At 40.2% G+C, this 24,579-nt stretch overlaps 2 protein-coding genes across 6 annotated transcripts in view; one reads left to right on the forward strand and one right to left on the reverse strand.

Annotated features, from left to right (window-relative positions):
• Nucleotides 1–1,594: 1,594 nt before the first annotated feature.
• On the forward strand, nucleotides 1,595–22,942 carry LOC127413581 (AP-3 complex subunit mu-1-like). 4 transcript variants are annotated; one of them, XR_007892614.1, is made up of 4 exons: nucleotides 1,655–1,721; nucleotides 14,635–14,750; nucleotides 17,875–18,016; nucleotides 18,160–22,942. XR_007892614.1 is itself a non-coding variant. In XM_051650833.1 (3 exons), the coding sequence occupies exons 1-3, from the start codon at nucleotides 4,079–4,081 to the stop codon at nucleotides 18,258–18,260; spliced, it is 324 nt and encodes a 107-aa protein (XP_051506793.1). In that variant the 5' UTR covers nucleotides 3,861–4,078; the 3' UTR covers nucleotides 18,261–22,933. The 4 variants fall into 4 exon arrangements, 1 of the variants encoding a protein (XP_051506793.1); XR_007892613.1 differs by lacking the exon at nucleotides 14,635–14,750 and having other exon boundaries at nucleotides 1,595–1,721; nucleotides 18,160–19,777; XM_051650833.1 differs by lacking the exons at nucleotides 1,655–1,721; nucleotides 14,635–14,750 and adding an exon at nucleotides 3,861–4,159 and having other exon boundaries at nucleotides 18,160–22,933.
• Nucleotides 22,943–22,959: 17 nt separating this feature from the next.
• LOC127413577 (vinculin-like) overlaps nucleotides 22,960–24,579 on the reverse strand; it is an 82,776-nt gene continuing 81,156 nt past the window's right edge. For both annotated transcript variants that reach the window (XM_051650829.1, XM_051650828.1), the window contains 3 exons: nucleotides 24,083–24,286; nucleotides 23,275–23,379; nucleotides 22,960–23,120 (listed from right to left, as the gene is read on the reverse strand). In XM_051650829.1, the coding sequence (XP_051506789.1) occupies nucleotides 22,974–23,120; nucleotides 23,275–23,379; nucleotides 24,083–24,286 (456 nt within the window). In that variant the 3' untranslated portion in view covers nucleotides 22,960–22,973. The remainder of the gene's footprint in view (nucleotides 23,121–23,274; nucleotides 23,380–24,082; nucleotides 24,287–24,579) is intronic.

A 24,579-nucleotide genomic window follows, 5' to 3' on the forward strand; every position in this document is an offset into this window, starting at 1 on the left:
TGCTAAATAAATTCAGCTGACTTGATACATGTGTTAAGGGACTACATAATGGCCTACTCGGACAACACATTGTTTCCTAGAGCTGGCAGAAAATACTCTAAACAGATAAGCAGAGTATCTAACAACCACAAATAATATAATATTGAGCAGCAGCCACAGAGTTGCACTGGAGTGACATCACCTCCCCTCTTCGAAAGATTGGCTAGAGGAGGAGCTGTCAAGAACTAGTGGACCAATAGGGATGCAAAACGCCCCCTGATTACATAAAACTCTACTCACAAGTTTTGGAAAACCAAGCGCAGAACTTGGAAACAAAAGCAAATAAAAATACAGCGCAAGCGTAAAAATAAATGAAAATGTGTAAAATTGTCAGAGCACAAAAACAGTAATATAACCAAGGAAAACATGATTTTGTTCGCAATTCTGATGACTTTGATTTTTTTTTTTTTTTTTTGCAGCATATTTTAAATGTGTATATATTTTTGATTCATGCTTGTTTTTTGATCTGTGCTAATTATTTTGATCTGCGCTTTTTTATTTTTGCGCTTATTTATTTTATTTTTTTTAATCTGTGCTTATTTTTTGATTCACGCTTATTATTTTTGAATCCATGACCGCAATACTGTTGACGGGATTTTGATCCCATACACAAGCAGTATGCGTTTGTGTATGTTCATTTAAACCTTTAGCAATGTGAACGCACGAGGGCTCTGCGTGTAGTAGAGCCTCATGTACACGCGACGCGACCGACTGCACAACAAAAGACACGTGGAGCTAGATTTACACCAGCGGGAAGCACTCCAGTGGTCGATAAATAATACTCCAGGGCAGCATCTGTTCAACACCATTAGTCATAAATACAGCTACACGGAGCCTTGTCCATTTATAAATCTTCAGTGCGACAATACTGTGGATACTGTTCACGCTTTGAGAAAGTCTGCAGGATCACCAATTTGCGATTTTAGATTTGCAGCAAAACTGACAAATGCTTACTGACATTCCTGCAGAGAGTCAGAACTTGGCATGGCATTATTATAGGCAATGGGAAACTGAAAGAATATTATCTACCTCAACAACTAACATTTGTAGCAAGTCATTATTTCATCTAAATTAAATCAGCTGCAGGACATGCATCAGTATTGCTCATAGTTAATTGGAAAATGTATCATGAGACACTCCTTTCCAATACGACAACAATGTGCTTTTGAGAAATAGCACTGAGTTGACAGCACACGCAGATTAGACCTCAGACCCAAAAGTGCTGGCACACAAACCCCATGTTTAATAAATCATGTTTACTGTACCTGAGCTTCTTTTCCTCGAGTTTAATCTTCTTGGCTTTAGGTTCATCAGACGTCATGCTGTAATGATCGTTTCTATCTATCATACACACTTGGAAGCGAATGAATTAAGTATCTGACGCCGCCGAGTGAAAATTATACCACAGACAGTTAGCTGCCCTCGTATTGCCGGAGCAAAAATAATTTCCCAGCCTAATATAAACTTCGATAGAGCACCGCATTTACACAAGTATTGTTTATCATATTTCATATCAAGCTATTTTTAATTAAGACGCAATTCTTTCCGTGTTTTAAATCAACTTTACATTTGAGTCAGGCGTTTATATCGAGGCATGAATTGAGAAGGAGGATTGACACATCTGCCACATTTGCAAGGAACGAAGGAGTATTTGGTAGATTCATCAAGACAGCTGTCTGGTGGTAAGTCTTATTTAGAAATAAGTTTTCGAAGTTTTTATTCTTAGACAGTTGGCTGTCTGGGTTTGTTCGCTGAAATGATTACCCCAAATAATCGGTAGATATTGAAGATCCTGTAAGTTCTCTTTCAGCATACACAACTTTTAGGTTTAGCGGTTTTGGGTTTTTTACTGTTTTCTGAAAACATTAATGGTTCCGTTTGCATCGCACATTCCAGCATTATCTTAAATAATTCTGGTTGTTTTGGCTGTAGATTTGGGGTACTAATATATATATATATATATATATATATATATATATATATATATATATACACACACACACACACACTGGCGGCAAAAGTTTGGAATAATGTATATATTTTGGTGTTTCGGAAGGAAATTGGTACTTTAATTCACCAAAGTGGCATTCAACTGATCACAAAGTATAGTCAGGGCATTACTGATGTAAAAAAAAAACAGCACTATTTGAAAAAAGCCATTTTTGATCAAATCTAGACAGGCCCCATTTCCAGCAACCATCACTCCAACATCTTATCCTTGAGTAATCATGCTAAATTGCTAATTTGGTACTAGAAAATCACTTGCTATTATATCAAACACAGTTGAAAGCTATTTGGTTCGTTAAATGAAGCTTAACATTGTATTTGTGTTTGTTTTTGAGTTCAGAATCAGAATCAGCTTTATTGCTAAGTATGCTTACACATACAAGGAAGTTGTCTTGGTGACAGGAGCTTCCAGTGTACAATAATACAAAAAATACAAAAACAGCAGCAAGACATAGATAATAATAAAAAATACAAACTAATTATACATATACGTACAGACACACACACACATACATACATACATACACACACATACACGTGTATAGTGCAAATCTAATACAATTAGATGCCACAGTATGCAATTAAGGTCAATATTAGGTCACAAATGGCAAAAAGAAACTGCTTTCTCTAGAAACTCAGTCAATCATTGTTTTGAGGAATGAAGGCTATACAATGCTTGAAATTGGCAAAAAACTGAATCTCCAGCCGACCTCCATTCCCTTAAAACTATCTGTCTGGCAGTAATGACAATGGTTAGGACCCAACTCTTTACATGTCTGTTCTCTACATCGATGACCACCCCATCGCCCAAAGTACAGAGTCTGGGGCAAAATGAAACCCGAGTGCCCACTGCATCACACACAAAACTCTGAACCTTCGACCAAAATTCTTGTATCGTAACACACCACCAAAAGACATGGGTTGTGTCTCCATTCTCTGATTGGCATCGCCAGCAGGTGGGTGTGTCTTTAAGACCAAGCCTATACAATCTTGAGGGGGTCCAATAGAATCGATGTAAAATCTTGAATTGCATAAGGCGCACCCTTGCATCTCTAGATGCAGACTTGACATTTTTAAGAATCTTAGTCCACACTCCATCCTCCAATACCAAGTTTAAATCTTTCTCCCATAATCTCTTGATAGAAGTTAAAGCTCTGTCCCCCAGACTTTGAATTGGCAGGGAGTAATACACTGATGCCTCATGACCTTTTCCAAAAGCAGTACTCACCACTCCCAGAGTGTATGCTGCTTTAGGGGGATGTATTCTACTCCCAAAAATAGTACAGAGCAGGTGGCGCTGCTGTAAATACCTAAAAAACTGAGATCTGGGAATCCCAAAGTGTTGAAACAAATTTTCAAAAGATCTCAACACTCTACTCTCATATAGGTCACCGAGTGTAGTAACCCCCCTCACAATCCACTCTGACCAGCAGAAAGGGGACTTTCTGGGATGAAAAATACATCATGAATGCGCCGCGGATGGCCGCCTCGGTGTGGAGTGCTTCTATTGTTTTGTTGTTTTTGTTTGTTTGTCCTGTGTTTAGTAATCTTTTTCCAGTCAGTTTTACCAGAGGTGAACTGCTGAACATTCGACAGCATATACCAGTCAGTCTTTTCCCAGATTTGGAATATTCTGACGTTTTGTTGGACATTTTAGTTGGAGGCGCGGCTGTGTTGTTTAAACACACTATGAGACGCAGGCGAGGGAGACGAGCAGGCGCGCTGGTCAGGCTCCTTCGGCGTTCGAACAGTGCTGCCGAGCATTCAGCTTGCGAATCTCCGCTCTCTCCCTAACAAAACGGAAGAACTACATCTCCTCACTCGCACAAACAAGGACTTTTCAAACTCTGCTGCCTTGTGCTTCACAGAAACCTGGCTGAGTGAAGCCATTCCGGACAGCGTGTTACATCTGCCAGGCTTTCAGCTGTTCAGAGCGGATCGCATCGCGGAGTTAAAGGGGAAAACGAGAGGTGGTGGAACATGCTTTTACATCAATGAAAGTTGGTGTACAGATGTAACAACATTAAAGAGGATGTGCTGTCCTAATTTGGAAGCGCTATTCATTAACTGTGAGCCTTTCTACTCGCTGCGGGAGTTTTCCTCATGTATTCTGGTGAGTGTGTATATCGCGCCAAACGCGTGTTTGAATACCGCGCTGCAACAGCTAGCTTATCAAATCACAGACATGGAACAAAAATTCCCAGACTCAGTTATTATTATTCTTGGGGATTTTAACAAAGGAAACCTCACACGTGAACTGCCCAAATACAAACAGCACATTATATGCCCAACCAGAGACAGACATATACTGGATCACTGCTACACAACAATAAAAGATGCATATTGCTCTGTTCCTAGAGCAGCTTTGGGACTATCTGATCACTGTCTGGTTTATCTTATTCCAACCTACTGACAGAAATTAAAATCTGCTAAGCCTGTAGTAAGGACTGTAAAGAGATGAAGCAGAGCTGGAACTACAAGCCTCCTTTGACTGCACTGATTGGAGTGTTTTTGAAGCTGCAGACACCAATCTGGACGAGCTCACAGATATTGTTACATCATATATCAGTTTCTGTGAGGATATGTGCATTCCTACTAGGACTTATTTAACATTTAACAACGACAAACCATGGTTTACAGCAGAACTCAGGCAGCTTTGTCAGGCCAAAGAGGATGCTTACAGAGTTGCGGATAAATTCTTGTACAATCAGGCCAGGAACACACTGAATAAGGGAATCAGAGTGGCTAAAAGAAGATACTCTGAGAAGCTGAAAAACAAGTTTTCAGCTAACGACCCTAAATCAGTGTGGAGTGGCATGAAACAACTTACGAATTACAGGACTCCTACCCCCAACCCTGTGGTGGACCAACAACTGGCTGACGACCTGAATGTGTTCTACTGTAGATTTGAAAGGCCCAATCTCACACCCCATACCCACTCTGACCTTCACACAAACACCAACACCTCCTGCAACCTCCCTCCTCCCCCTCCTGCTACTCAACCTGCACTTAAGATCTGTGAAGATGATGTGTGCCGTGTCTTTCGAAAACAAAGAAGAAGGAAAGCACAGGGCCCAGATGGCATTTCACCTGTATGTCTTAGATCCTGTGCTAACCAGCTGGCCCCCATCTTCACACTGGAGCAGTGTGAAGTCCCATGCTGCTTCAAATATTCCACTATCATCCCTAAGAAACCAAAAATCACAGGACTTAATGACTACAGACCTGTCGCCCTGACGTCTGTGGTCATGAAGTCATTTGAGAGACTGGTGTTGGCCCACCTGAAGGACATCACTGGACCCTTTCTAGATCCCCTTCAATTTGCTTATCGAGCAAACAGGTCTGTGGATGATGCAGTCAACATGGGATTGCATCATATCCTGCAACATCTGGACAGACCAGGGACATATGCAAGGATCCTTTTTGTGGACTTCAGTTCGGCTTTCAACACCATCATCCCAGCTATCCTCCGGACTAAATTACACCAACTCTCTGTTCCCACGTCTATCTGTCAGTGGATTACCAGCTTTCTGACAGACAGCCAGGCAGCAGCTTGTGAGATGGGAAATTCACTTCCAGCACCTGTACAATCAGCACTGGTGCCCCCTAGGGATGTGTGCTCTGCCCACTACTCTTCTCACTCTACACCAATGACTGCATCGCCAAGCTCTGTCAAGCTCCTGAAGTTTGCAGACGACACCACTGTCATCGGCCTCATCCGAGATGACGATGAGTCCACATACAGAAGGGAGGTTAAACAGCTGGCTGTCTTGTGCAGTCAAAATAACCTTGATTTGAACATGTTCAAAACGGTGGAGATGAATGTGGACTTTAGGAGGAACCCCCTAACACTGCCACCCCTCACCATTCTAAACAGCACTGTGGCAGCAGTGGAGTCATTCAGGTTCCTGGGCACTACCATCTCACAGGACCTGAAGTGGGAGACCTACATTGACTCCATTGCGAAAAAGGCCCAGCAGAGGTTGTACTTCCTTCGCCAGCTGAGGAAGTTCAACCTGCCACAGGTGCTGCTGATACAATTCTACATAGCAGTCATTGAGTCTGTCCTCATAACTGTCTGGTTTGGTTCAGCTATGAAATCAGATATCAGAAGACTACAAAGGACAGTTCGGACTGCTGAGAGGATTATTGGTTGCCCCCTGCCCCCCCTTCAAGAACTATACACTTCTTTTTGAACTGTTGCCTTCTGGCCAACGCTTCAGAGCTCTGAGCACCAGAACCGTCAGGCAGAGGAACAGTTTTTTTCCCCCTAGGCTATCCATCTCATGAACAGTTAAAACTGCCCCTTTGAGCAATAATTAATGTGCAATACACAGCTTAGTCTTTTTATATTATCCAACACATCCTACCTCTTCTGCCATTACATTCCCTTGCACTGTATATAATCAGTTTGTATTTAGATTTGCACTACGTATGTGTGTGTATGTATATGTGTATATATGTGTATATGTATGTATATATATATTCATATATATGTATGTATGTATGTGTATATATATTTTGGGTTCAGCCATATGCTCGAAGCAACATTTAAATAAATGTCCGAATTAAACACTCTGGACGGCAAGCAGGAAAAGACGAGGCTGAATCCAGCTTCTTAATCAACTGCTTTTTATTAGTAAAAGGGCCTCAGTGCTTCGACACTACACAACTCTATCACTGGCGAGTGAAATATTAATATTTACTTGCCAGGGGCTAATAACAGACGTTTTTTGGTCGCATAGTGCGAAATGTACTCGCATATGCGAGTGATTTACTTGCAATGTAGAGGGCTGTATCAAATTGATTGAAATAAGAGAGGGGGACATCTATAGGGAAAGACTGTAGCAGGTAGTTGAATTTTGGAATACAATTCATTTTAATAACATTAACCTTCCCAATCATAGATAAATGTTATGAAGCCCACCTGCCCACATCGCTCGAAAAACTTTTATTAAAGGGTCGAAATTAACTTAATTTACTTAATGCCTTGTTTGGGCCACTGAAAGGCACCCGGCAGAAAAGCCGTTACCGGGCAGTACGCTCTCAGAGCCAAAGCTCCGGATTTAGACCAATTATCTTTGTATACCGAGAACTTAGAAAAGGAATTAATGGGGGGTCGCGTGGCGCCATGTGAGGGTTGGATGTGTGAACGGCGAGCTCTGCGCTTTTTGCTAGTTTTTAATACTTTATGTCATAAGCCAGTGAGATTCTGTACACCCTGATCCATAACTGTTCTATGAAGACAGTATGTCAAAGAAGTCAAAATCCTCGGGCTCTGGAGACATTAAAAGACATTTATGTGCTCAAGCTGATACCCCAGACAGGGCCGCAGACCAGGGACTTGGTTTGGACAGTGCGGCAGGAGAGATTCAACTGTCGAGCATGTCGGCAGTGCTGGCGAAGGTCGTTGCTGACTTGGAGGATCTTGCTGTAATACGTCAAACGATCACTGCCATGGAGACGAAATTCTCTGAGTTGGTTACAAGAGTGTCGGACGTTGAGAAACGGATCGATTATCTGGAGTCATCAGAGAGGGAGTTAGCTGCTAACCCGCTAGTGACTAAGACAGATTTGGAATGCGTTTGGGAAAAGTTGGAAGACTTGTTAGAATTCCTGAGACCGAAGAAGGCCGAGATATGGTGAAATTTCTAGACGAGCTCTTCCCGAGTCTGTTCGACATAACAGGCCATAAACAGGAAATAAGGCCCCGATCAATTCTGGCCAAATTTCTGAGAACATCTGATAAAGATCGTTACGCGAGGTGAGGAGTAAAGGAAGACGTTCTTGGAAGAACCACAACATTTTCTTGTTCCCAGACTTTGCAAATTCGACGAGAGAAACGTGATCGATTCGAGGAATGCAAGAAACTCTTACATCAACGGAAGGTTGCTTTTGCACCTCCCAGCCAAATTGAGAATAGATATTAAGGATGGCCGCAAAATATTTACATGCCCACAGCAAGCAATGTCCTTCATAAAGTCAATGGAATGAGTAAGTTATTGTGTGATACTGTCTATGAAGCCGAGTGGACCTGACTCACTGAACATTCATTTGACTGTCCGAGGAAACTGGGCGCCTTTTTTGTTTCTTTTTGTGCTGGTTCCACCTAGCGGCTGGAGTTTGTTTTGTGGAGGAACACACCTTCAGAAAAGTTATGTGGATGAATGTACACGTCTTTGTGTTTATCCTATTGGCTGGAGTTTGTTTTATAGATTATTTTCTGTTGTGTAATTCTGTCTCACAAAATTTTTATAGAAGCACTGGACTTGAGCAATCCGACAAAGTTGTCGCGGGGACTCTCATAGGCATACATGGACTGTTTGAGTTTAAAGGGATGGACACCGGTTGGCGCTGTCATGCGTGGGGTTAATGCGCACATTTTTCTTTTTTCTGTTTGTTTGGTTCGGGGGGAAGGTCGGGGTTTGATTGTTGCACTAATGTTGGAAGGTGGTCTTTATCATTTTATTTTTGACACACAATCAATTTTTTCTAATATGTCAAATGTTAGTATGAGTGGATTGTCTCTCTCCATGTGGAATGTGAATGGGTTGGGGCACCCCATAAAAAGAAGGAAGGTTATTTCTTAAATGTAAGAAATATGATATTGTGTTTCTTCAAGAAATGCATCTTTCCCCGCAGGAAGCTGAAAAATTTGGGAAGATATGGGGTGGACATGTTTTCTTTAGTGCTGGCTCAATTAAGAGCAGGGGAGTCATTACATTGATAAGTAAACATCTACAATTCAAATGTCTCAAACAGATTAATGATAAATTAGGAAGAGTCATTATTGTTTTAGCAGAAATTCCAAATCAAAATCAAATCAAATCAAATCACTTTATTGTCACACAGCCATATACACAAGTGCAATGGTGTGTGAAATTCTTGGGTGCAGTTCCGATCAACATAGCAGTCGTGACAGTGATGAGACATATACCAATTTACAATAACATGAAATTAACACAACACAATTTAAACATCTGTTATACATAATTAAACTCAACTTAAAACATCAAATTAACACAACACAATTTAAGCATCTGTTATACACATAATTACACTCAACTTAAAACATCAAATTAACACAACACAATTTAAACATCTGTTATACACATAATTACACTCAACAATATACAAATAATAACATACACTGTACAGTATACAATATGCTGTTTTTGTTTTTTTTTTTGTTTTTTGTTTTTTACTATATAGATACACATTATTCAATAAAAATTAAAAATTAAAATATATATAAAAAAGTGTGTATATATATATATATATATAGAGAATGTACAGTATTGTACTGTATTGACATTCAGGCTGTCGGTTGATAGTCAGTTGTTAAGAGAGACATAATATAATAACAGTAATATAATTTATGACAGTCCGGTGTCAAAAACAGTCCGGTGTGAGATATAAGAGTAAGAGTAATAAAGTGCAGTGTTGATGTATTTGATCGTGGGAGATCAAGAGTTCAGAAGTCTGATTGCTTGGGGGAAGAAGCTATCATGGAGTCGGCTGGTGCGGGTCCTGATGCTGCGATACCGCCTACCTGATGGTAGCAGTGAGAACAGCCCATGGCTCGGGTGGCTGGAGTCTCTGATGATCCTCCGAGCTTTTTTCACACACCGCCTTGTATATATTTCCTGGAGGGAGGGAAGCTCACCTCCGATGATGTGTTTGGCAGTTCGCACCACCCTTTGCAGTGCTTTGCGGTTATGGGCGGTGCTATTGCCGTACCAGGCGGAGATACAGCCAGTCAGGATGCTCTTCACAGTGCAGGTGTAGAACCGTGTGAGGATGTGGCGGTTCATTCCAAACTTCCTCAGCCGTCTCAGGAAGAAGAGGCGCTGATGAGCCTTCTTCACAATGACTTCAGTGTGGACGGACCATGTGAGTTCCTCAGTGATGTGGACACCCAGGAACTTGAAGCTGCTGACTCTCTCCACTGGTGCTCCATTGATGGTGATTGGACTGTGTTCTCTGTCTTTTCTTCTGAAGTCCACCACAAGCTCCTTTGTCTTACTGACGTTGAGGGAGAGGTTGTGCTCCTGACACCAGTGTGTCAGAGTGGGCAACTCCTCTCTGTAGGCTGTTTCATCATTGTCAGTGATCAGACCTACCACCGTCGTGTCATCAGCAAACTTAATGATGGCATTGGAGTTATGTGTTGCCACACAGTCATGTGTGTACAGGGAATACAGTAGTGGGCTGAGAACACAGCCCTGCGGGGCTCCAGTGTTGAGGGTCAGTGGTGAGGAGATGTTGCTGCCTATTCTAACCACCTGGCGTCTGCTTGACAGGAAGTCCAGGATCCAGCTGCACAGCGAGCTGTTTAAGCCCAGAGCACGGAGTTTCTCATCTAGCTTGGAGGGCACTATGGTGTTGAATGCTGAGCTGTAGTCTACAAACAACATTCTCACATAAGTGTTCTTTTTTTCCAGGTGGGAGTGAGCAGTGTGCATTGTAGATGCAATGGCATCATCAGTGGAGAGGTTGTTGCGGTATGCAAACTGCAGCGGGTCAAGATTGAGTGGTAATACAGAGCAGATGTAATCTCTGATTAGTCTCTCAAAACATTTGCTGATGATGGGGGTCAGAGCAACAGGACGCCAGTCATTTAAACAAGTTATTTTTGATTGTTTTGGAACAGGCACAATGGTGGATGTTTTAAAGCATGTGGGGACTACAGACAAAGAGAGGGAAAGGTTGAAAATGTCCGTAAAAACACCAGCCAGCTGGTTCGCGCACGCTCTGATGACGCGGCCCGGAGTGCCGTCTGGACCCACGGCTTTGCGGATATTCACCTGTCGGAAGGATCGGGTTACATCCGCTACAGAGACGGAGAGTGAACTAACCTCTGTAGCTTCGGCCGCGAGAGCTCTCTCCGTGAGGGCAGTGTTATTTCCCTCAAAACGAGCATAAAAAGTATTTAGCTCATCCGGGAGAGAGGCAGAGGTGTTCATGGCGGAGTTTTTATTCCCTTTTAAAGTGATGTTGTTAATTCCCTGCCACATGCTTCTAGAGTTGGTGGTGTTAAACTGTTCTTCAATCTTGCTCCTGTACTGGCGTTTTGCTGTTTTGATAGTTTTTCGGAGGGCATAACTGGCTTGTTTATGCTCCTCCGCGTTCCCGGAATTAAAAGGAGGTCCGCACATTAAGTGCTGCGCGAACATCGCTATTGATCCACGGCTTCTGATTCGGATAGATTCGTACAGTTCTGGTCGGAATCACTTCCTCTACGCACGTTCTGATGAAACACATTACGCTATCAGCGTAAAGCTCGATGTCGTCATCAGAGGCGGACCGGAACATCTCCCAGTCCGTGCGATCAAAACAGTCTTGTAGCGTAGAGTCTGATTGGTCCGACCAGCACTGGATCGTTCTGAGGGTGGGTGCTTCCTGTTTCAATTTCTGCCTGTAAGCGGGCAGAAGCAGAATGGAAGAGTGGTCCGATTTGCCAAATGGTGGGCGGGGGAGGGATTTGTAGCCATCCCGGAACGGAGAGTAGCAATGGTCCAAAACCTGGTCCCCTCGTGTGTTGAAACTAATGTGCTGGTGATATTTTGGTGCGACTGATTTTAAACTGGCTTTATTAAAGTCCCCGGTCACAATGAACGCGGCCTCAGGGTGCGCGGTTTCCTGCTCACTTATACTCCCATACAGTTCCTTGAGTGCCCGGTCTGTGTCGGCTTGTGGGGGAATGTACACAGCAGTGATAATGACTGCTGTGAATTCCCTCGGTAGCCAGAATGGTCGACACAGAAGCATAAGAAATTCCAGATCAGGAGAACAGAAAGACTTGATGGAATGTACGTTCCTCTGATCACACCAGGATTTGTTGATCATAAAACATACACCACCTCCTCTAGTTTTACCTGAGAGGTCTTTCGCTCTGTCCGCTCGGAGCATGGAGAACCCCGCGGGTTCAATGGCTGAGTCTGGAATCTCCGCAGACATCCAAGTTTCCGTAAGGCAGATAATGCAGCAGTCCCTCGTCTCTTGTTGGAAAGAGATCCGCGCTTTCAGCTCGCAGAGCTTGTTATCCAGAGACTGAACATTTGCCAGTAGAATAGTGGGTAGCGGGGGTCGATTTGCACGGCGTCTTACTCTGATGAGAACGCCGGCTCTGTTTCCCCTTTTCCTCCTGCATTTCCGTGGCCGTGCTGCCCAGACAAAGGGCTCCGCTTGCGTGTTTGTAAACAGCGGGTCGGCATTGAGGAATGTGAAGTCCGGTTTTCGGTGTGAGATCGCTGAACCAATGTCCAAAAGTGTTTGTCTGTCGTAGACAATAAGGCAGACAACATCCAAGACAAAAAACATAAGAATTGTAAACAAAACAAACAAACCATTGCTATGTTGTGTCGGAGCTCGCAACGCAGCAGCCATACTCGGCGCCATCTTGAGTCCAATCCTATGGGGTGGACATGTTTTCTTTAGTGCTGGCTCAATTAAGAGCAGGGGAGTCATTACATTGATAAGTAAACATCTACAATTCAAATGTCTCAAACAGATTAATGATAAATTAGGAAGAGTCATTATTGTTTTAGCAGAAATTCAGGGGCAAAGGTTGATTTAGGCTAATATTTATGCACCTGACGTTGATGATTGGGGCTTTTTTATAGATCTTGAAGGGATGTTGCAAGCCGCTGGCACCCCTCATAATATAATCCAAGCAAGTGTAAGAGTTACCATCCAATTTCCCTGACCCAGCTAGATGTAAAAATATTGTCAAAAATTCTGGCTAACCGATTAAGTTATGACATCTCTTATACATACAGATCAGGTGGGGTTTATCTGGGGCCGCAGCTCTTCTGATAACATTAGGCGTTTCATCAATATTATGTGGTCAGTGACGAATGGTCGGACTCCGGTCGAGGCTATCTCACTTGACGCCGAAAAGGCGTTTGAAATGGTAGAATGGAATTAGCTTTTTAAGATTTTGGAAATATACTGGTTCGGGAATACTTTTATTGGATGGATTAAGATATTTTAAGCCTGTGGTGCATCGAGGAGCACCAGTCCTGGAAGTGCCCAGGTTCCCCGCAGCTCCAGCAGACTGGCCCAGACTTCATGGCCATACCTGCGGCAGTGGATTCACCAGCCTGTGGCGTAGAGGGTGACCCGGCGAATTCAACGGTCCACGGGACCGGGAAACGGGTTTTGGGGACATGATTCCCCATTTCCGGGGAACCAGAACAGGACGAGGGGAAGGAGAGGGGATGAAGAGGGCTCACCAGCCCCCGAATACGCCACTATATGGTCCTCAGCCAGCTGGACCGCCTCATCCAGCGACGCCGGGCAGTGGCACTAGACCCACTCTGCCATTCCTTTCGGTAGCTGGGAAATTAACTGCTCCAGCACCACCAGATTCCCATCTTGGAAAGCTTGACGTGCATCACAGCCATGAGTGGGTCCAGGGTCGCGGCTGAAGACCCCTCCTGGTGTATCAAGTTCCGCAGCATCTGCCGGTCCTCCGCTTGAGCCTGGAAAAGCACCTGGAACCGCTACTCCTGTTCCAGACACAATGCAAGCAGAGACTGATGTTGTGTTTGGTGGATGCTGGTGAGGGTCTTGAATACTCCCTCTTAGGGCTGCACAATTAATCAAAAAACTAATCGCGATTACGATTATGGCTGCCTTGATTATGTAATCATGAAAACTGACGATTACAGCGTTCAATTTAAGTCTGCTCCTGTTGCATCAATGGTTTCTATTTACAACGTGTTTTTGCAGTGGTCGAGTATTCTAACTAATCACTAACATGTCCTTGAGCAATGAAACGGCAATGGCCAATCAGAGCCGCTTCAATTAATCCTCCGTCAAATCAGTAATGACAACTGATCCTAATGTGCAAGTTTTAAACTGTCTGAATGCCCAGATGATTACTTTATGTTCCACCTCTGTTCGTGGTGGCACACGAAAATTAATACTGAAGAAATATCACCTGACACTTGAAAAGAAGCTGTAGAACAAGAGCGAAAAGCACTTTGGAATTATTTTGGATTCATTGCATATTGCACAGCTCGCTTTAAACGTAGATGTTAAATACACTGCAAATGAGCAACACGACAAAACTAAAATGCTCCTGTTCTAATCAAGGCATAGACGCGGTGTAAATAATTGATTTATTATGTTGATTGGCTTTGTTTTTAATGAGAGCATTCGCGAGAGTGCAGAACTTTGTGCGGAGCGTCACTGAGCTCACGTCAAAATGTAGGTCTCAAACATTGTAAAACTCCAGTGAGTGACAGCATACATTGTAATGGGAGAGTTTGTTGCGTTGCTCGATTTCTGTGTACAATTTATTAAAAATCTAATAACAGTTTTGTTTTGTCATGTTAGTAAGTAGGCCAATGTGAATTTGATTTGTACAAAATAGCAATAAAGTAATTCAACTTAACTGTTCTAAGTTTGTTTTGGAGGTGTAGCCGACATAAAGAATGTGGCATGAATAGCATATTTCAGGAATCAGCGTCATTGTTATCGCGTCTCCTCTAATAAGACCCATTTGCCACACAGCTGGTATTGGTAGATTTAACATTTTCATGAATTGCACAAACTCAAATGACTTTTTAATTTCCAAAGTGCACCACTGAGGCCAAAAATTATCTAACGATGATCGTACATAAACAAGATCACCATTGAAGATATAACGGGATGGATGGTTCCCTGTCTCACCACCAAAGCGCTTACTGAACGCAGTAAGTAACTTGGTCAATTTAAATCGGCTGTTAATAAGTTTGAAAATTGTCATATTATTTACTGTATGTGGACTAATAATTTAGCAATAATTTAATTTATTTTATAGCATAGATATCCATTTAAAATAAGTTTTATTTGGCCTAACATTAACAAATATTATTACAATATTTAATGCTTAAAAGATGCTTAAAAGAAATTGGAGCGTAGCTCATATCCACCATTGAAATCTGCTACTTTGCTTACTTTGTCACGGTAATTTAATATTTTAATCGACATTAATAATTGTGATTACAATATCAAGGGCAATAATCGACAATTATGATTTTTGCTATAATCGTGCAGCCCTACTCCCTCCTAATCCTGGGTTTCGGCACCACTGTTGTAACAAGTCACTGGATATGTCAGGAGGAGGAAGCGGGACTCGGCATATTCTTTTCTCAATGAAGCCATTTATTTACAATAAGCAACGTGGCTTTTCAGCACACACACTTAAACGCGCACACACACACTCAGACGTTTGAAGCATAGCTCTCACTCCTCTGGCTGTTCGGACTGCTTTTTTATCCCTCACTGCAAACACAAACAGCTGTTAGAGATAATTTCCCACATGTGTCAATCCTTACCATTTTTCCTCTCTCTGCCTTCCTCTCCACAGACGTCGCCCGGCCACGCCCACATCACCACACCTACATTAGCTTGCCACAAAACAATAAAACTTGCTACAGTTGTGCTCAAAAGTTTGCATACCCTGAAAGAAATTGTGAAATTTTGGCATTGATTTTGAAAATATGACTGATCATGCAAAAAAACTGTCTTTTATTTAAGGATAGTGATCATATGAAGCCATTTATCATCACATTGTTGTCTGGCTCCTTTTTAAATCATAATGATAACAGAAATCACCCAAATGGCCCTGATCAAAAGTTTACATACCCTTGAATGTTTGGCCTTGTTACAGACACACAAGATGACACACACAGGTTTAAATGACAATTAAAGGTTAATTTCCCACACCTGTGGCTTTTTAAATTGCAATTAGTGTCTGTGTAAAAATAGTCATTGAGTTTGTTAGCTCTCACGTGGATGCACTGAGCAGGCTAGATACTGAGCCATGGGGAGCAGAAAAGAACTGTCAAAAGACCTGCATAACAAGGTAATGGAATTTTATAAAGATGGAAAAGGATATAAAAAGCTATCCAAAGCATTGAAAATGCCAGTCAGTACTGTTCAATCACTTATTAAGAAGTGGAAAATTCGGGGATCTCTTGATACCAAGCCAAGGTCAGGTAGACCAAGAAAGATTTCAGCCACAACTGCCAGAAGAATTGTTCGGGATACAAAGAAAAACCCACAGGTAACCTCAGGAGAAATACAGGCTGCTCTGGAAAAAGAGGGTGTGGTTGTTTCAAGGAGCACAATACGACGATACTTGAACAAAAATGAGCTGCATGGTCGAGTTGCCGGAAAGAAGCCTTTAGTGCGCCAATGCCACAAAAAAGCCCGGTTACAATATTCCCGACAACACCTTGACACGCCTCACAGCTTCTGGCACACTGTAATTTGGAGTGACGAGACCAAAATAGAGCTTTATGGTCACAACCATAAGCGCTATGTTTGGAGAGGGGTCAACAAGGCCTATAGTGAAAAGAATACCATCCCCACTGTGAAGCATGGTGGTGGCTCACTGATGTTTTGGGGGTGTGTGAGCTCTAAAGGCACGGGGAGTCTTGTGAAAATTGATGGCAAGATGAATGCAGCATGTTATCAGAAAATACGTTCAGACAATTTGCATTCTTTTGCATGAAAGCTGCGCATGGGACGCTCTTGGACTTTCCACGTGACAATGACCCTTAGCACAAGGCCAAGTTGACCCTCCAGTGTTTACAGCAGAAAAAGGTGAAGGTTCTGGAGTGGCCATCACAGTCTCCTGACCTTAATATCATCGAGCCACTCTGGGGAGATCTCACATGTGCGGTTCATGCAAGACGACCAAAGACTTTGCGTGACCTGAATGCATTTTGCCAAGACAAATGGGCAGCTATACCACCTGCAAGAATTTCGGGCCTCATAGACAACTATTACAAAAGACTGCATGTTGTCATTGATGCTAAAGGGGGCAGAACTAAGAATAGAATTAAGAACTAAGGGTATGCAGACTTTTGAACAGGGGTCATTTCATTTTTTTTCTTTGTTGCCATGTTTTGTTTTATGATTGTGCCATTTTGTTATAACCTAAAGTTGAATATGAATCCCATAAGAAATAAAATAAATTTGTTTTGCCTGCTCACTCATGTTTTCTTTAAAAATGGTACATATATTACCAGTTCTCCAAGAGTATGCAAACTTTTGAGCATATGTTTGTGAGAGTGTACTGTATGTTCTCAATCCACAGAACTCCTGACTCCTGGACGATTTGAGCTTTCATCTGTGTATCCATTACAAGAGATGGGAAAGTGAGAGGGTTATCTCTTTCATTCCCCAGATGGAAACTTTCAATTAATGTCATATCACATCAGTGCACAGAAGTGGGGTATTAAAAGTATAACCACCAAAACAATAGGTTGAATGCTATCAAAACCTCTTTTTGCAGCCTCGTAGAAATCCCAGTATATGTGAAACAGAACATCAGTTTCTTTGAGACTGGATCTTCAGGAAGACTCACTCACCTTCATGTCCTTCCAAACCTGTATGACTCTCTTCCGCAATGAAAGTGGATTGGAACCTGGGGTGGTCAAGCTCCTAAAAGGACACAATAAGCACCTTAAAAATATCATTAAAGTAGTCCAAACGACTTGCGCATTATATACCAAGTCTTCTAAAGCCGTGATAGTTTTGTGAGAGGAACAGACTGAAAGTCATTATTCACTGAAATTCTTGCCATGAAAATCTTGATTGAAAGCTTTGATCAACATTAACTGACATTGTATGGAAAAGAGCATCTTTGACATTCTGCTATAAATAACTTGAAAGACATGAGGGTGAGTAAATAATGACTGAATTTTAATTTCAGGGTTATCTTTTCCTTTAACAGTGTAGTTCCATACTAAGAATGATCTTTTAAAGCACCTTTATTATTTCAATGCATATCATTGAAACTTAATAGTACTCACTATTGTCCTATAGATTTTGGTGTGGGACATCGGGAAACTTAACCATCAGAAGCTTCCTAATCTGAAAGGAAGTCTCAGTGTGCAGTCTGGAGCTCTTAAACCAGAGAACCAAAGCCTGAACATTGACCTTAAAATCCAACAACTAGCCATCTCAGGTAAGTCAGGCCACCTTTTATAAGCTTCTGTCGTTACTCATTGCCAGGTGGGGCATTTGAAAGATCTAAATGTAGAGATAAAATGCTCATGGAAGGAAGCTTAAAAATGGAATCTGACATAAATTTCCTCTTATGCTTTACAGGATTGAAAGTGAATCGACTTGATATGTACGGAGAGAAATATAAACCATTCAAGGGTGTGAAATATGTGACCAAAGCTGGGAAATTCCAGGTCAGAACATGAGGCTGGCTACAGATGTTACAGAGGATGATATGCCAAAAAATGTATTAGAGGTGCCTTTTTCTAAGTGACATCATACAGGATTGCAGCCTTGCACACAATCTCCCTTATTTTTAAAACATTAAAGTTACGTTTGTCATCATACTATTTATCTTTGTTTTGGGGGAAGAAACTGGGAATTTGCAAGAAGTGAAAGTCTTTCCATTGGAGAGTATTTCTTTTGGGAATCTTTATCTTCAGATAAATAACATTCCATTGTTGTATTAAAACTGTGTAATGTTACATTTAAGTTTAACACTTTACAATAAGGTACACACGTTGTATTCATTTGTTAACTTAATAGTTATTAAAAAATTAACTAACAATGAACAATGCTTTTACAGCAATTAATGTTAATTTCTAAAAATACACAAACATATAATTGAAAGTTGTGCTAACATTTGTTAATGCATAATGAACTAACATGAAATAAAAATGTATATTTACATACAATAATATATTTATAAATCAAAATGTGCTGTAAAAATTCTTGTTCATTGTAATTCATGACATCTATTGCATTAACTAATGTTAATGAATAGAACATTCTTGTAAAGTGCTGTTGATGTAATTCATATTACATCTCTGAAAGAAACACTGATTTAGCCATTATAAAGGTATTTTTTACCAGTGGCAAATTTTAGCAGAGAAAACATTTGTTATAGTCAGTGGAATATGAGAATGAGTATTACAAGACTTGGGTTTCATATTAATTGAAGTACTTTATGTTAGATTACATCATTTCTTTTTCTACAATCTTTAATAATGGTACAAACTCATACTTGAGAATATCTGCACACAGACAAACATATCTTTTTTCATTGAATCATTTGTCATTAAATTTCTTTTGTGTTCAGTGGCCTTTCAGTGGGAAAAATAATTTTAAGAGGCCTCAACACAAATGGCCTTTAAATACACAACCATGCATAGAATAACAACCTTCTGATCTTCTACACAAGCATATCACAGCTCTGAGATCACCAGCAGTTGTATTCTGTCTCAAAAGGAACCTCTTCTCAACACTTACAATCAGGAGATGACACCTCTCATTTGTGAACAAGAAATTGCTTAGTAATAACTACACATTAGTTTGCCATGTACAAGCATTACGGAGCTATGATTAGCACAAATGATTGACATGATAGATAATACGCATGTACGCCACCTTTAAAGCTTTCCACAGAATTTGCACCCACAAAGGACACACAATTATTTTATTAAATGTAAATCAAGGGAACTGCTTAATTGCATTTAAAGATATGTATTTAAACCCAAAGCCTTCAGATTTATAACATTTGCAACAAAATGATGTCTCTGTGTGCTTGTTTCCAGCTCTGACAAATGGCTGTTCATTACGATATGATTATAATGAATTCACTTGAATACACCTTAAAGTTTCATGAGTAGCACAGAATAAATGTCTTGGAAGTTACCATAAAAAGAGTCCTTTATTCACTTAAGATTTTTTATACTAACTAACTTTCCAGACATGCAGTGTAATCTATTACTCATTATCTAGTAACTGAAACCTGAAGTGCAGTATCTTTTATAAATGAGACTGCAGCTTGTCCCTTTGTTCAAATGAAAATCTTACAGAACTGTTTTATTATGGGGCACATATGTTGTTCTTTATGTGACATTGATGGAAAAAAGTCTTGTCATATACAGTTGTGCTCAAAAGTTTGCATACCCTGGCAGAAATTGTGAAATTTTGGCATTGATTTTGAAAATATGACTGATCATGCAAAAAAACGGTCTTTTATTTAAGGATAGTGATCATATGAAGCCATTTATTATCGCATAGTTGTTTGGCTCCTTTTTAAATCATAATGGTAACAGACATCACCCAAATGGCCCTGATCAAAAGTTTACATACCCTTGAATGTTTGGCCTTGTAACAGACACACAATGTGACACAGGTTTAAATGGCAATTAAAGGTTAATTTACCACACCTGTGGCTTTTTAAATTGAAAATCACAACTGTATACATTCACAAAACAATATTTTCACCCTTTCTAATGTCACCATAACCCAAAACATGCTATTACACATAAAATGCAGCCCTGTAAATTTCACAATGAGGCACTATATCGGGGCTGAAAAAGGTACTCTTCCCAATGGATATGTTACAGAAAGAGTTTTTTAAGTGAATGCAATGCAGTGCATCTTCTGATAAATTGTTAGCTGTACAGAAAGTTCAGCTTAACATTGTTCCTCTTCAGCATTGTGCTGTAAATTCCATAAATACGAATCTATGTTACTACCTAAGGTAAAAGTTATGCTTGCAGTCCTTATATCCAAACAGTGGTATCACATACAAACAAGCCACCTGGGTCTTGTGTAGTAGTTATCCATTTTATCTAAATGGAAGATACATTACTGTGCAAAAGTCTTAAACACATAAGATGTTTCACATAAACATTTGTCTCAAGATGGTTATTTATATCTGCTACTTTAGTGTGTCAATAGGAAATATACATTTTATACTCCCAAACATTCCTTTTGCAAATAGAATAGAAGAACAGGGAGCACTGCAACAGATGGCATGGCCCCCACAAAGCCCCCCACTGAACATCGAGTCAGTCTGGGATTACACGAAGAGACAGAAGTAATTGAGACTAAATAAAAAAAGAAATGTGGCGAATTCTCCAAGAAGCTTGGAGCATCATGTCTGCCAACAACCAAGATAAACTGTGTCCAGGTGTACCTAGGAGAATTGGTGCTGTTTTGAAGGCAAAAGTGTTCACACCAAATATTGATTTAGCTCTTTTTCTGTTTACTGGACTTTGTATGACTTTAATTGATTAATGAAAACTATTTGTCATTATTTTCTTAAGAAATCCTCACTTTGAAAGTTTTTCCACAAGTGCCTAAAACTTTTGCACAGTACTGTACATTAAGACAGGTCCTTCATCAATATATTTCTATTGAAATACAAACAGAAACACACTAAAAGTTAAGTCAAAATTGTGTTTATAAATTGTTTTAACTGTAAATAGACTGGCTTTGATGTTCACTTTAGCCAGGTACCAGAGAAAAACAGTTCAACTGTTGTGATGATTGTGTTTCTCTTTTTGAAAGGGTATGAGAAATCTCATTCACATCCACTCTCACACAAGTTTAACAAAAAGAAAGAAAAAATGACAATTGTATTAAGAAAGAATGACATGTCTACTTACATTTACATTAAAGTACCGTTTATATAATAGCTAATGAATATTAATTTCACATGTAAATGTAAAAAAAAAAAAAAAAAAAACAATCTTTGGCATCAATCATGCAAGATACTTCTCTGTAATGTCTCTGTAGTTGCATGACCTATACAAAAAAATTAAAAGGCATCATCCCATGTAATAAATAGCTAAGCAAAGTTCATTATAAATATGAACTATAAGAACAGTTAATTATAGCGAATTATAACTTAATCAATAAAACCTAAAAGTCATTGTACTTAAAGGGATAATTCACCCCAAAATGAAAATTCTCTCATTATTTACGCATGCCATCCCAGATGTGTGTGACTTTCATTCTTCTGCAGAACAAAAATGAAGATATTTAGAAGAATACCTGTACATCCATACTCTGTACATCCATACAATGCAAGTGAATGGTGACCAACACTTTGAAGCTTCAAAAAAAGAAAAAAAAAATGCAGCATAAAAGTAATCCATACAACTCCAGCAGTTTAGTCCATGTCTTCTGAAGTAATCCAGTCAGTTTTGGGTGAGAACAGACCAAAATATAACTCCTTTTTCACTACAAATCTTGACATCAGCAGTCTCCTTGTCAACCATGATTCCAAGCTCAATTACCCTTCCTATGGCACCATCAAGTGCTCTGTGCATGTGTCAAGCACTAGGAAATGTAATCAAGCTTGAAATCATGATCGTGCTTAAAGACTGCAATGGCAATATGTACAGTGAAAAAGGAGTTATAATTTGGTCTTTTCTCACCCAAAACTAGATCTAAATTAGATTTAGTCACTATTCACATGCATTGTATAGACCTACAGAGCTGAGATATTCTTCTAAAAATCTTGGTTTGTGTTCTGAAAAAGAAAGACAGACATCTGGGATGGCATGAGGGTGAGTAAATGGTGAGAGAATTTTCATTTTTGGGTGAACTATACTTTGAATGTATATTTGCGACTAAAACATGATCTGTGATAAGGATCTGGTTAATTCAGACAGCATTAAGAAATATAAATATATACATTTTTAATAATAAATGTAACTGTCAAAAACTAAATTAAAAGTAAATTTCGTCATGAACTCCAACATTGTTTGACAGGCATTTACGTCATCATGCCACATTTCTCCAATACAAAATAGAAAACTTCTTCATGCAAAAAAAATATATATATATACCTGGAATTTGGAAACCCAACATACCAAAAATATATATCTAAAAATGTAAACCACCATAGTGTAAGATGAAGTTACCTATAGCAAACTTTCAGGACAAAAATAGCCTCCAAAGTAATCAGCAAACTAAGTACCCATACCAGTAAGTAAAAAAAAAATTATTAATACCAGTCGCCCCTAAACTAGATCTGAACAGTGATGTCCAAAAGTTTAAGGATCAGACAGAGTCCTTTCTTTCTCCTTGCCACCCCTTATCAGACATCTGAAAAGGCAAGGGTGCTGATTTTAAATGGGAAAGAATCTAGTCCTCATTTACTGGTACCAGGGGGTCTTTCGGACCCAACGGAGAGTGAACCCAGCGTCTGTGCGGATCTTGATGGAAGCAGCCTCTGCTTCTCTCACTGTCTCCTTCACAGACTGCATGAGGTTCTGTGCGTTGTGCACAAGCATCTCAGTAGCCTTAAAGGAGAGATGCAACAAGTTAAAAATCTCATTCTGTTACAGATGTTTGATTTCAGTCATTTTTATGTTTAACTTCTGCAGATGCATTATTATACTGTAGGTGGTTGAATGTTGAAGTTTTGAGAGGAAAAAGCATGTGCATTGTCCTCACCTGCTCAGATTCTTCCTCACTGATGTTTGTGCGTCCCAGCATAGTGGCCTTCACTGTAGACAGGATCTTCAGCTGAGTGCTGATAGTTGGGATACGTTCACAAACCTACAATTAACAAAATATATTTGAGGGAGACTTTAGAGCTGCACCTGATCTAATGTCAGGGTTCCCACATTTTTGACCAGTGAATTTCCATGACTTTTGCCTGACCTTTCCTGTCATAGGGATTTTTAAAAGTCATTCAAATTTAGATTGATTCGCTAATGAATCTTTCCAATTCAATTAATAGAAAAGTGGAGACCCGAAGAGATACTTTGCAAGCAAGTAAATATTTAGCCAATAAAATATTTAAGAGCAGAGTATAACTGTCATGTGTATTTTGTTGATTCATGTTTTTGATGTCTTTTATTTTGGAAGTTATTTCCGGTTTCATGTCATGTGTCCCTAGTCATGTGATTTCATGTTTTCCCTCCATGTTCATGTGTCTTGTTTTCATTGGATTATTGTCTCGTTATCTTGTTTAGAGTTCTCAGTGTTTATTGGTTATCTTTGTCATGTGTTCTCCCATGTTCATGTATTTTAGCCTCATGTTTTCCTTTGTCCATTGTTAGGTATTGTGAATGTAACGTTGTCAGTTCATGTCAAGTCACGTTCATGTCAAGTCACGTTCATGTTTATGTTTCACGTTTGTAATTAAGTTTTTTTGGATATCACGTTTGTCAATAAAATTGCACTTGGATTCTTCACATCATCGTCTTCGTCATTGCCAGCAACAACGTTACAATAACTAGAGACCAGAGCCACTGACCTGCAGAAGGTTAGTGCGTATCCGTTTGTCGGTACATTGCTTGGCTACTTCCTTAGCCAGTCGTGTGACCTCATCTGAGGCCTTGGCGATGTCCTTGGCACACTGAATAAGGGCACGTTTATTCCCACTACCACCACGCACCAGGCGAGACATCTCTGCCATCAACAGGGCCATGCGCTTAGCTGCTCCAATGATGTCATTACCCTACCATGAAAAAACATGCAGAAAAGTTTTAAATGAGGGCTAGACTATTTGTGCTTTGAGAAACACTGAACTGCATATGATAGCCTCTAAAGGTAAAAATACAGAATAATAATAATAATATGTGGGCATGTAGATAAACCCAATTTTGCCTTTTGTTAATCTGTGTTTGTTGATAATCTAGCTCAAATTCTACATAACCCTTTAGAATTTAATAGTACCTTTGACAAACTTTGAGTTAGACAAACAAAGTGTTTAAAATCAATTCATATTCATCCACTGCATATCAATGCTTG

This window comes from Myxocyprinus asiaticus, chromosome 23 (genome assembly GCF_019703515.2).
Source record: "Myxocyprinus asiaticus isolate MX2 ecotype Aquarium Trade chromosome 23, UBuf_Myxa_2, whole genome shotgun sequence".
NCBI lineage: Eukaryota > Metazoa > Chordata > Actinopteri > Cypriniformes > Catostomidae > Myxocyprinus > Myxocyprinus asiaticus.